This window comes from Populus euphratica, unplaced genomic scaffold, assembly GCF_000495115.2.
Source record: "Populus euphratica unplaced genomic scaffold, PopEup_1.0 scaffold114.1, whole genome shotgun sequence".
NCBI lineage: Eukaryota > Viridiplantae > Streptophyta > Magnoliopsida > Malpighiales > Salicaceae > Populus > Populus euphratica.
Window position 1 is genome coordinate 948,371 of NW_011499905.1, and position 13,210 is coordinate 961,580.

The 13,210-nt window shown below is 29.8% G+C and overlaps 2 protein-coding genes across 3 annotated transcripts in view; both read right to left on the bottom strand.

Moving 5' to 3' along the window:
- Positions 1–1,142, bottom strand: part of LOC105133344 (Vacuolar protein sorting-associated protein 26) — a 3,429-nt gene extending 2,287 nt beyond the window's left edge. Inside the window, exons 1-4 of one of the 2 annotated variants that reach the window (XM_011037299.1) lie at positions 959–1,142; positions 757–849; positions 583–650; positions 233–287 (exon numbers count right to left, since the gene is read on the bottom strand). In XM_011037299.1, coding sequence (XP_011035601.1) covers positions 233–287; positions 583–650; positions 757–849; positions 959–1,015 — 273 coding nt within the window. In that variant the 5' untranslated portion in view covers positions 1,016–1,142. The remainder of the gene's footprint in view (positions 1–232; positions 288–582; positions 651–756; positions 850–958) is intronic. The other variant, XM_011037300.1, reaches the window with a different exon arrangement.
- A 7,572-nt stretch (positions 1,143–8,714) lies between these two features.
- On the bottom strand, positions 8,715–9,975 carry LOC105133361 (strictosidine synthase 3-like). Its single transcript, XM_011037318.1, has 4 exons — positions 9,960–9,975; positions 9,730–9,859; positions 9,304–9,573; positions 8,715–9,198 (listed from the first exon to the last, which is right to left on the bottom strand). Exons 1-4 carry the CDS (start codon positions 9,973–9,975, stop codon positions 8,715–8,717), a joined length of 900 nt encoding a protein of 299 aa, XP_011035620.1.
- Between the last annotated feature and the right edge of the window lie 3,235 nt (positions 9,976–13,210).

Sequence of the window (13,210 nt, forward strand, 5' to 3'; positions counted from 1 at the left end):
AATAATAATAATAATAATAATAATAATAATAATAATAATAATAATAAAACTATCACAGGTGAAAAAGGGTATATAAAATGATTGATAACACCAGCATAAAGGAGATGATATTTCATGAAAAAACGAATTCCGAGGGACAAGACTAGCCCACATTATAAGTTCTTCTATTAAATATTTCATCAGCTATCAAAAAGCTAAAATCAAACTAAATTTGAGAGTTTGTTATAAATACCTCAGTTGTGCCTGAACCAATCTTTCCCGACGGTTTAACCTCAATGCTCTTATTCCTGTTTCCATGTTAAGTAACATTCGCAGCAATCAGGGTAATACTCTGCTAATCCATTGCTTAAATACAATACATGAATAATCACACACCAAGTCCACTGATTTGATCACTCGTTTAATACCGAGTTCAATTTCAGCAAACATTAACACAAAGCAAAACATATTTATGAGAAAAACAGAAATGCAGCCATTTTTCTTCCTCTCTCTCTTTTAATGCATCAACTATTATTTAACATTAAGCACACTTTATACAGTAATTTAAAAGAAGATAGAGCAAAAATACTAGGAGTAACATACACGATGGTGATTGGCTTGACAGCACCATAAAAGGATTCAATAACTCCAGCTGATCCTCCTCGAACCTGCTTTCAAAACAAAAACACCACACCAAATCAGATCTTAAAAAGTTTTCTGGCAAATCAAACAGATAGATAGAGGGAGCTAGAGAGATTGATGAAATTATCCTGGAACCTGCAAGTTAACAGATCCGTTGACGGAGAGGCTAATTCCATAGTGAGAAATTGAGGATGAAGATTCAATCACGATTTTGCCTTCAACAGGTTCCTGAAATTGATTGATTAATTAATTAAAGCAATGATAACCATCAATCACTAATTAAAATTAAAATTATACTGAATAAAATTGTGTTTTATAGAGAGAGAGAGAGATTTACAGAGGGGCGATAGATACGGTTGGATCGAGAAAATTTAAGGGCTATTTTTGTTGACATAGTTCCAACTCAAAGAGAGACTGAGTACTGAGTTACTGCGTTCCCGAGTAACGGGTAGGAGACTGGATTGAGCCGAGCTACTTTCGAGTTTGGGAACTCAAGAGTAAAGACTAAACTATCTTCTGCAAATAACATAGAAGGTCTACTAACAAATGACCGCAGGTAATAAAATAACAAAAAGGTTAAAACACTATGCCTATAGATAATATTTTATTATTTATTATCGTGAGTATAATTATTTTTTATTCTTTTTAATAAATAGTTGCCTTGATGTCGGTGGTATAGTTAAATTAATTGATAGTAAAATTTCTCGACCCCTTATGGTTTTTTTTTTTTTTATCGTGTTATTGGATTTTTTTTATCTTTTGGGAATTGCATGGTGGTAATAACAGGATGATTTATTGCAAGCAGAACTTTTTTTTCATTATTTTTTTTTCTTTAGAATTCATGTTAATTATTCAAAATTTTAAAATTATTCTCTTAATTATTAATACTTTAATTTTAGTTTTTATTTTTTAAATTTTTTCTTGGTTTTTCTATTAATTTTTTATTTATCTTTAAATTCATTCTTCAATCTCAATTTGGGATACATTTTTTAATTTGTTTCTTATTTTTTTATTGTTTTTTTTATCTTTTTGTTAAATTGATTTTTATTTTCAAATTCACCCTTGAGTCAAAAACTTATAGTTGTCATCTAATTTATTCTTTATTTTAATTTTGACTTTTATTTTTTGAATTGTTATTTTTGGTTTTGGGTATTTTTGTATAATTAGATTTTTTTTAATTTTATCATTTAACATTTAATTGGTCAAGAATTGAGTTTTGTAAATTTTTCAAATATAATGTTTTTAGTTTAATGACTAAGATTACAGGTTTGAATAGTTAATTCGAGTTGATATTTTTATTTACTTATTTTCTTTTATGATTTCATCATTCAATATTAGTTTTGCTTCTTTTTTTTTGTAATGGAGTTTATGATTTTCTTTGTTTTTTTTATCAGTTTATCCTAATCTCATGACTTGGGTTGCATATTAACTCAGATTGGCTTACCTCTTATTACCTAAGTTATAGGTTTATCATGCTAAGCGGGTTGACCCAAACCAATTTTTTGCTCTTTTTTTACCTAATTTCATCATTTCATATTTAATTGGCTAAGAATTAAGCTACATCATTTTTTTCCTTTTAAAAAAATATTTTTTTCAAGTTATTGTGATCACTTCTTTTTTTTAATTTGGTATATTCGTGTGAAAGTTTGACTAGATTTCTAAGATGTGTGGGAAACAATTGAAAAGACAATAACATTGACTTCAACCCAAAGATAGGCCTTGCAAAAGACACGAAGAAAGGGTTAACAAGCAATCATAATCATCTATTAATGTTTTAATGATATCATTTTTTGAGATAGTGGCTAATGCAACCACCGCCAAGTAAGCACATCAAGTTTTGCAGCAATCAAACCAATAAGCTGATAATGTAAGAAAGATACACCTATAAAAGTTATAAGATAACTTTAAAAAATTCCATATGCTTGAATTAGAGAGTATTTTATATTACTTTGCTAGAATGTTGGCCATATACAATCAGATGAAATGATATAAAGAGAAGATGGAAAAAACATATGTGGTATAAAAGATCCTACACTCACTACAAAAGAAATTCCACTATGTAGTGGTCGCGATAAAGGAGTTATATAAAATATGAATTTTTTGACAATTCAAAATCTCACTAGAAAACTACAAGTCCATGAAGAAAGAGTCAACAAAATTCAATAAGATATAGATGCACAAACACTCTTTTCAAAATTCTCTAGGAAAAAAAAAAGTAAGATGGCTTTGGATATACCCAATAAGGTAGAGAACTAGGCAAGGTAGAGGAAGAGGAGGAAAAGGTAGATTTGGAAAAGGAGGTAGAGATAGTCCTAACAGATTAATCGATCGATCGATCGATTGAAACTAACTGGTTGATCAGTTTCACAGACAGTAATAATCCGAGACCGAGGTTTGACACAAAAATTAAGTATTATAATTGTCAAAAAATAAGTCATTATGTTAGGGATTGTTGGAATCCAACTAAAAGGATTGAAAAGAATGTCAATCAAGTAATAGAAAAGGATTAAAAAGCCATCATATTACTAGTTTATGATGAATGAATGAAAATCAAACAAATTATCAATTTATGAAGCTAAGTAACTGCTACAACATGTGTTTGTCATTCTATATGGTTAAGAAGATTATTGAAAGAGTTGCAAATGCCATAAAAAAAAAACCTATAAAAATTTATATGAACAACTTATCATTCATTGTATTAACAAAGAATCCAATATTTCATGACAAAAGTAAACTCATTAACGCAAGATTTCATTACCTACAAGATTACATTACAAACAAGAAAGTTGAAGTCAATTATATGAAGAACCAAGATCATCAAGTTGCAAATATTTTCAAAACATAATGTTTTTGCTAAGGTGAGAGATATGTTGATAGTTATATGAAATCAAGTTTAAAGTAGGTGTTGAAAATAAACTAGATTTATAATTTTTCTAAAAAACAGAGAAAGTAATGAACCAATTAAGTCAGTATAATTATTTTTTGTATTCAAAATAGATTTTTCTTTGTTTATTTTAATTTTTTTTCCAAGGATTTTAGGCTTATAAATAAACTTGTAATGAAAACATAAGCGTACAAGATAGAAAGTAAGTGTATAGAAGAGAAACCACTTAAAAAAAATATATCTTCTTCTCAAATTTCTCCTTGTTATTTAGCTTTGCAATTTAGCATTGTTATCTATATTAAACTACTTCACTAATTTTCTTTCAACATAACTTAAGTTTACTAATTTTCTTTCAACATAACTTAAGTTTACATTTAGCGAGAGTGTATCGAAAAATTGTAATATGATTTTTCTTTTCTTTTCCTTTCAGGCGTAGGAGCTAGAAACTTTTGTTAATAATTTTGAGTCTAATATTCAACACAAAGTCTCGTGTAACTGGTTTGGTTATTAACATGACCAAAAGATTGATGTCTTCTCCCAAGTGCAGGAGTGTCGAAGTAATAAATAACCCGGCAAGACGGGGGTCGAACTACAAAGAGGTAATTTTCATTGGTTTTGTAGAATGCATGTGACTCCGCGAACATGGTGGGTTAATAAAATTGACATTGTAAAATTTTTACAGTTGTCTTTTTTTATGAGAAATGATCCTCATATGCTTTAGAAAGACAAAATTTAATGACACTACTTACCTCGTTGTCGGGAATGTATCTTTGAAATATTTGATCAGGATAATATTTGAATAAGTAAGGGTCATCCCAATAAAAGTTTTGCATGTCGCTCAAAAATTTTCTTTTGTCTTCGGTACTCCAATGAGCTGATAAATCTCCTAAGGTAAGAAAATTATTATTTTTATCATACCAAGGCATTGGACTAAGAGAAAGTAAGGATTCGTCGGGAAAGTAATCATCGATTGGTGTGATGTTAGATGTCAAATCCGTTGTCACTTTTGACACAAGATCTGCATCAATATTTTTAGTGCCTTTTTCATCTGTGATTTCTTCCTGAGAATAAATCATTTGCACATCTTCAAATTCATCAAACTTAATTTTACTTAAAGTAGATTCAAGTTGATCATAAACCAATTCTTTAATATGATTTACTTCTTGTAAATCATTATCATCTCCAAGTTACTTGCAAAAGTTGAAAATATTCATCTCCAATGTCATGTTTTCAAAAGTTGAAAATGCTTGAAATGATGCAAATATATTAAAAACATATTTTTTGGATTTTCTTTATTTTTTGCTATTTTTGGATCTTCTGAAAATTTTATCAAATAGGTGGGTCAAATATTAGGTAACAACACAATGCATAGATCTGTCAAAAATTTAGCATAAGAAAAAACCTGTTTAATGGCATCCAATAAAGGTATATTGAAAATTTATAGATCTATCAAAAATTTAGCATAACAAAAAAACTTATTTAATGGCATCCAGTAAAGGTATATTGAACCTTACCTATTTGAAAGTTTCAAAGATTTTAGAGTTGTGATTGACTTTTCTTTATTTGATCATGGTATGAGGAAATGGAAGTGCTGGTGTGGAATTAGTCTTTTCTTTGCAATTTTCAAATTCAACCCCTTCCTTATCTTTAGAGATTGACTCATCATCTTTCTCACAAGGTTCAAGAGTGAGTTTTTCAATAACCTTAACACTTCAAAAAGTAGTGACTGATTTGACTTGATCCATGTGTTGGCTTCTAGAACTACTTGCATTTGTATTTATTGCCCCTTAGGATTTTATTGTAGTTGAGATGGAAACTTACCTTTCTCTTGAAAACTGAGAGCAGATGTCAATTTTGCAAGAGTATCTTCAAAATCTGTCATGTTTTAAGCAAGTTGAGTTTTAATTATCTCTATATTTTCAATGAATGCATGCAGTGTTTTCTCAAGATTTCTTCTAGGAGGTGGAGCATAAGGAGGTGCATATCCATAAGAATTTTGGAAATTATGGTGTGCTTGAAACAATGGTTGTGAAGTTTGTACATTGTTATTATCACTCTTTCAACTGAAATTTGGCTGATTTCTCTAACTAGGGTTGTATGTTTACGAGTATGGGTTGTGGCCTGGCCTTTGGAAACTATTTAAAGCATGGGCTTGTTCATGGAGACATTCCTTAAAAGAAGACAAGGTTGGACAGTCATTGGTTGAGTGTTCATTTATTTCACATATTTGACACATAATGTTTTTAGCAGATTTTAAATGATCACTCTTTTTCAATTCTAGTGCCTCGTCTTTTCTAGCTAAAAATGTGAACTTGGCTTGGAGGTCATGATCTTCTCTAAGGTTATACATGCCTCCACTAGATGTATGATGCTGAGTTTTACTCAGTGCCTCTTAATTACCCGCGGTGTCCTAATTTTGAGTATTTTTAGCTAAGAAGTTTAAGTACTCTATTGCATCATAAGGGTTTTTATCTTCAAAAGTTTCATTGCACATCAATTCAACCATTTGTCTATCTCTAGGTGTTAACCCTTCATAAAAATATGAAACCAATCTTCATATTTCAAAACCATGATGAAGGTAAGTATTAAGCAAGTCTCGATACCTATCCCAATATTGGTAAAATGTTTCTCTTGATTTTTGAGTGAAAGTGGTGATTTGTATTTTGAAAGAGTTTGTTATGTGAGATAGGAAAAACTTCTTTAAAAACTATTGTTGCATTTCATCCCAAGCACAAATGGATTCTAGTCTCAAATTTTATAGTTATGTTTTTACTTTATCTTTTAATGAAAAAAGAAAAAGTTTTAATCTGATGGTGTTCATGCTATAATTTAAGTCATTATAGGTGTTACAAACCTCTTCAAATTTTTTTAAATGCAAGTATAGATTTTCTAAATCTAAGTCATGAATAAAAGGTAAAAGTTGAATAATGTCTAGCTTAAAATTAAAATGAGATGCATTAGGAGGAAAAACTATGCATGATGGTGCATTTATTCTTGTGGGATTCATATGGTCTTTAAGTGTTCTAACATAGTATTCTTATTATAAAGTGACTGATTATCTTCTTCAATCATATTTTCTGAAAATGATGAGGATACCCTACAAAGTCTACCACTTAATGTACGCGACCACACTCTCATGCACGTGTAGGAATAGAATTAAAAAAAGAAGAAAATAAAAGAAGAAGAAACAAAGTTATATACAAGAAAAGTATAAAAAAAATACTATAATCTATACAAGAACTTACCTCCCTGACAACGACGACAAAAACTTGACACGACCAAAAGATTGATGTCTTCTTCCAAGTGCAGAAGTATCGAAGTAATAAATAACTCGGCAAGACCGGGATAGAACCAAAGGGAGGTTAATTGTATAAATAATAGATAACAATAATACAACAACAGCAATAACAGCAATAACAACAACAACAACAACAACAACAACAATAACAATAATAATAATAGTAAAGAAGAAGAAGAAGAAGCTGATGAGAACTTTGAAATGGAAGATTAAATAATAATAACAACAAATATCAAGGTTAGAGGATCCACTAATGGTATGTCAAATAAGTATAGTATAAACTCTTATTATTTAATTGGAAACCACACACAAAGGAGGTTACAATCAAATTATAAATTGTTAACATGATTACATTAGTTATCTTATTTTATTAATGTTAATACTTGTAAATCTCGTCAGGCATTCATGATTATAGCTTATGTTAACAACAAATCAAGTTCCTTTCATAGCATAGGTGTAGGTTATACCATACTGTTGGGCTATGAAAGTGCCAAGCATTTATTGTACCAAGTGTTATACAATATAAATCTAGATTATTCATTTAACAAGCAAAGTATTAAAGAGTGAACAAGATACAAATACAAAACATGTTAGTACCAAACATTAAAGTCCATATTGAGTTTACACTACTTATTCTTACACCATTAGTGTAACTTTTTCACCTTGACATAATAAACTTAGTTAAACATAATGAAAGAGAGAAATATAAGTAAACAAGATAAGAACATAAATAAGATAAAAATTAATTAAGTAAAGGAAAGGAAATGAAAGGTATAAACAAGATATTAATGAAAATAAAACTTAAGCATTACAAAAATACAAAGAGAGAAAGCAAAAGCATGATTTTGATCTAGAGATCAAGATGCTTAAATGCATGGTAAATGCCTCCTTAGGAACTATTGATTTGATGACTAATTGATGAGTGGGTGGCCAACTCTTGACTTGGTGACAGTCCTTATCTTCTTTTGTCTAGCCAAAACGTTATTGATAACATCATAATTGGAACCACTTGAAAACGTTAAAATTGTAAGAAATTGTCTCAGCTTTCCAGGAAAAAAAATAGAGGTTATTTGGACTTCTATAAATCCAAATATGAGCCAAACACTGAACAGTGTTCGGGTTGCAGGATATATTCAGACTTCTTTGATGTTGCTACAATTTGGACTTGTAAATGACCTTTTTAAATCTTGGGCTCCATATGAAAGTTGTAGGCTTATGTCTTACCTTTCCATCATATAAAATAAACTTAAATCCAAGATCTACAGCTCCAAATATGACTCAATTACTGAATAATATTCTGGTTTGGATTGCACCAACTTTTTTGTTCTAAGTTTGGTCATCTTTTGTCCTTTCAATTTCAGTTCTTAAACTCATCAATCAATTCTTTTATTTATGTGATAAGTCTATATTTAAAATGAACATTTACCACAAATTAAAGATATCTTATATTATTAGATATATTATTATAAAACATGTTTTAGTTATGAAATTATTGATACTTCAAATATAAAATAATAATATAAAACTTTAATAAAAATATATTTTTAAGTGATAATTAATTATTATAATAATTTTCACAGGATAATAATTTTTGACATTTGTCTATAAATTACGCCAAAATGTGAGACATTTGATTGTTCTCTGTCCATTGTCTTCTATTCTTGTGATTTTGGGGTTCAGTAAATTATTGCCAGAGATGCAGTTCTTATTTGGTTCAGCAAAACATCCATGATCACATAAAAAGGCAGCGGATAGTAAGCCCGGAAAGGGCATCATCTTTCGGATCCGATAAATTTATCGATACCCTTTTATTATAACTGCAAAAGAAAGTACACAGAAAGACTTTTACGTCAAATATTTTATTTAGATGCATCACATAGTATGCATGCTTCGTATTATTTGAGGACCTTGTTAAAGAGTATAAACACCAACGAAATTCACACCCCTTGAGCTAACATACAACGAGAGACCAGACTGTTGAGCTTCGCTGATGAGGGTACTTCCATACTGTGCCTCAAGAGACACAGTCGCCGAGATTCTACCAAGCTCGTTGACCCTGACTCTTACAGGCACCAGTGTTTGTGAATCTTGTCTAACAGTTGCAGCTGCAATCAGAAAATCGCCCAAACTAGTTCTCTTGATGTTGTTTGGCCTCAAAATGTTAAGGTTGCTTAGGAATATATCTGAAGTCCCGGCATTCCGTCCTGTGAGCCAATATCGTCGAATCCTATTGCCAACAAACTCTGAGACGAGGACAAACCCACCGTCTTTACTGACTGCAACCCCCACTGCTACCGAAAGATTTCTCAGTAACACGGTGACTTGATTTGTCCTCACGTCATATTTCAATAACCTTCCTGTAGAGTCATTGGCAAGAAGAGCTTTCGAGGAATTCCTGCGAAATGAGACGCAAAAATTCATGCAATGTTTGATCTTTTATAACTCGTTTCTTTCCAAACAAAAAGAAAATGGACACTACTAGTGTAAATTAACTGATGACCTTAGATCATAGACAGCACTAGCATCTGTAAAATAGATGTTTCCTGTGAAAGGGTCTATATCCAAAGCATTGCAAACGACGAAAGGTTGTCCTTCAGCACTGGTGGCAATTTGTGTAGCAAGTCTCCCGTTTGAGTCAGCAACTAAGAGTCCATAATATGCATCGGCTATGTAGAGCAATTTTGTGAAAGGACTATACGCCAAACCCAAAGGCCTTCCGCAGATAGGTCCTTTATCGGGATCAGTGGTGCCATTGCAAAGTGCTATCGACCTGAGAAAATAGGCAGCAATATATTTGATCATCAGCAAGTTATTCCGATCATTTTTTAAAACTAATATAAGGAAAGGATTAGTGTCTATAATACTAAAGAAAAAAAGGAGAGAAATTCTGGTTTATAATTAAGGTGTGTGTGACATAGGGTTTTACCGGTTTGGTGAGGTAAAGGCAAAAGTTGTCCAGCCAGTAGGTGGCTGGTATCTAAGAACAAGACCGTCATTAACACCAGTATAGAAGGCTCCTCCAGGAGTTTCAAAGGCAAGGGATTCAGGACCGAAGCCTGTGGATGGCAAGAAGATGTCTGAAGGATTCGGAGAGAACAATTGGAGGAAAACAGAAGACAAAAATGGATAGTATCGATACCATAGCTGCTTTAGTGCTTGGGCGGAGAGCCATGTTTGGAATGAAGAGTACTCTCGAAGAGTGCAGGAGTATTTATAGGCCCCAGAAGAGTTTTACAACTAGTATAAAAAGAGATTCAGAATCAAGAGACCATCCTTTCCGAAGTATGGCACTAACCATGGATATGGGCTTTCATAAATGGAGGAACTTGCCGTTCCAAAATCTTCCATGAAAAAAAACCTTTTTTTCCCAGAAATATGGCAGAAGTTTGGTGACCCAAAACAGTATACATGTATATATAGGATTCAAGTCAATAAAAGTGAGCTTATCCTGTGTAAGAACCAAACTCCAAGAAACCTTTCATCAAGAAGCTGCTTCACATATATATATGAGACAGGCAGCGTACAGTGCTCGCATGATATATATACTTTATAAAAAAGAAATGGAAAACGCATCGGAGTTCTGCAATTCTAGCTAGTATAGAATGGGTTGACAGGTATACATATAATGAATGTAATATTCTAGTCTATATTTGCTGGCATTTGGAGCATTCCATGCGTGGCCAACATGAATGAAATAACGTGTTCTTGGATGATTTAATAAATATTAACGCTAAAATCTTATTGATTAATATGAGTAGTAGTTTTTTTTATTTAATAAATGTGTGATTTACAGAGAGTCTATTAAAAAAACTAGTCATTGCTCTACGTACCCTATAAATTAACATTTTATTTTATCTAAAACTTACATAAAACAATCAAGAATTAAAGAGAAATATAATTTTCTTTATTAAATTACATTCAAGTTTCAAATTCTAAATGCTTATAATGGATTAAAGTATTTTTTTTTCTTTAAATAATTATTTGAATGTAAAATTCTAGTACCATAGACATTATGCGTGTTTACAATTAAAGAATTGTTTACATATTGTATTAGAACATTAGGTTTGAGAACTCATGTTTTTTCACTCAAAGATTATTGTTTTTTTCTTCAATTTTTTATGAACCCGAGATTGTAATTGAGGAATTTTATCTTATTCTTCCACTTTCCATTATAATAAAATAAAATAAAAAGAAAAGAAAAGAATTAGAAAGGAAGAGTTTTTGAAATATAGATATGCATATACGTGCAATTTATTAAAAGGAACCTTTTAAGAATTATATAACCATACACGTTATTGGCTGAGGAGAACTTCATGAGTATGGCATAACATTCATGCAATTCCAAAATATTTGATAAACATGAAAGCTTTTCCATGCTCTTGTTTCGTATGTTCTTAATTGTTTGTATGTTCATAAGCATAATTATAATGACAATTTTAAGAATATGATAAATTATAACTACGTGTTAGAATATATTTATTTAAGTATTATATTTAAAATTATAATTTATATTATGAAAGGTTATTAATTGACAATGCATTCAAATCATCCATTTATGAAAGTTCTGAATTGTATGGTGTTTTTCTTTTCAATTATCAATGAATTTTTATGCTTATAAATATCATGATGATTCTTTATCTGTAGATGAATTGAAGTAATTCATTGTTTGAAGATATTATAGGATCACTTAAAAGTTGATTTATACTTCTTATAATTTATGAACATAGTCAAGATGTACTATTAGATTTTTTTTTTGTATATCTAAATAGCATTTAATTAGTGTATATATATAATTACTAAATTAAATCAAATTTTATTATCATTATTATAATTATTTTTTTCACATATAATTGTATCCTCCAAATACGAAAATCGAGATATATAAACATGCCCATGAAGAGAAATATGACTAAATACTGCAAAAATTAATAAAAATGCTCAAATATATATATGGGTGTGTTTCATCTTTTTCAATACTCCATGGGCTTTGAATTGAGAGGTGGGTTGTTGTCGTGGCAATAATTACGTCTGTATTATTTTGGTAATTTGATTCTTGTACTTTAAAAGTAACCTACAGGTTTCCCATCATTCTTAGTTCAACATAGTGCTGCTAGCAATTTGAGTCTCTGTATGAGCTGCTTGTTGATCCCTTTACTTCTTTCAATATAAAGTAGTTTATGGTTCCATAGACATTAGAAATTATGCTTTTTTATATAAAATATTTATGAATAATAGAGAACAAATGATTAATGTGTGGGATCTTGGTTGCATAATCATGCTTAGGAGCGATTTTGATTTTGCTAGTAACAAATAAAATCGAATGAAATATGAATATTTTTTAAGATGTGAAATAAGTTAAATGTTAAATTAATGAATATAAATGTAATAACTCTTAAATATCCTAAATATAATTTTAGTATGCTATTGAGGTCATTTTTTATTGCCGCCAAAACATGTTTAATAAGTTGATGTAATTCAAATCTATTTGTGCAATTTAATATCTAAATTTTAAATGCAAAGTAAAGAAAGTGTACATTACTCCAAATTTAATATTTTATGTTATTGTACCAAAAGGCCCCACGATATCAAATTTGAAATGAATTTAATGTGGTTTGATTCAATCTTTTTTATATTAATATTTTTTTTGATAAAACTGGATCTTTAGCTTTTTAACATTTTTTTTCTTGTTTTTTTTATAAATTTAGTATTACTGATATGTAATAGTAGATGTCACAAGCAAAAGGAGTAAAAAATTAAAATCAAAGATAATTTAAATGCAAAATATAAAACAAAAAACAAAATTTCAAAAAAAAATATAATTTGATTTCTGGAGCATTGCTCTAATACCAATTAATGCAAACCCTTTGAATATAAAGATTCAAAAACTCACAAGTAAGATTAATACAATTATAAAAAGTCAAAATCAAATTTGATAGAAATGTAACACCAAGATTACCTGAACCAAAAACACCAATACTATTAAAATAAACTTCCACACAATGACTAGGGAATCACAAACAAGAAGATAAGGATGATGCCATAAGGTTAGTTATGTCTTAATAAGTTCAATTTATTATTTGTCCCAGCAAAGAAAAAAGTGTTGTATCACATAAAATACAAGTTTATTCAAAATATCATGAAAGTTGAATTTTGTAACAAAAAAAATATAGTCCTTTTAAATAATACTAATGGACCCTTATTAGGTTATAAATTAATGGATTGCGCTGATAATCAACTAAAACAAGTTTAATGCCTAAAATAGTTCTAAAACATTGATTAGGAAAAAAAACAAACTCAAACTAAATTACAAGTCCTAAACTAAATGTAAATATCCAAATAATAAAATAAAATAGTATGATAATTTAGATTAATATAAAGAAATAATTTAGCCCAAAAGCAATTTGTCA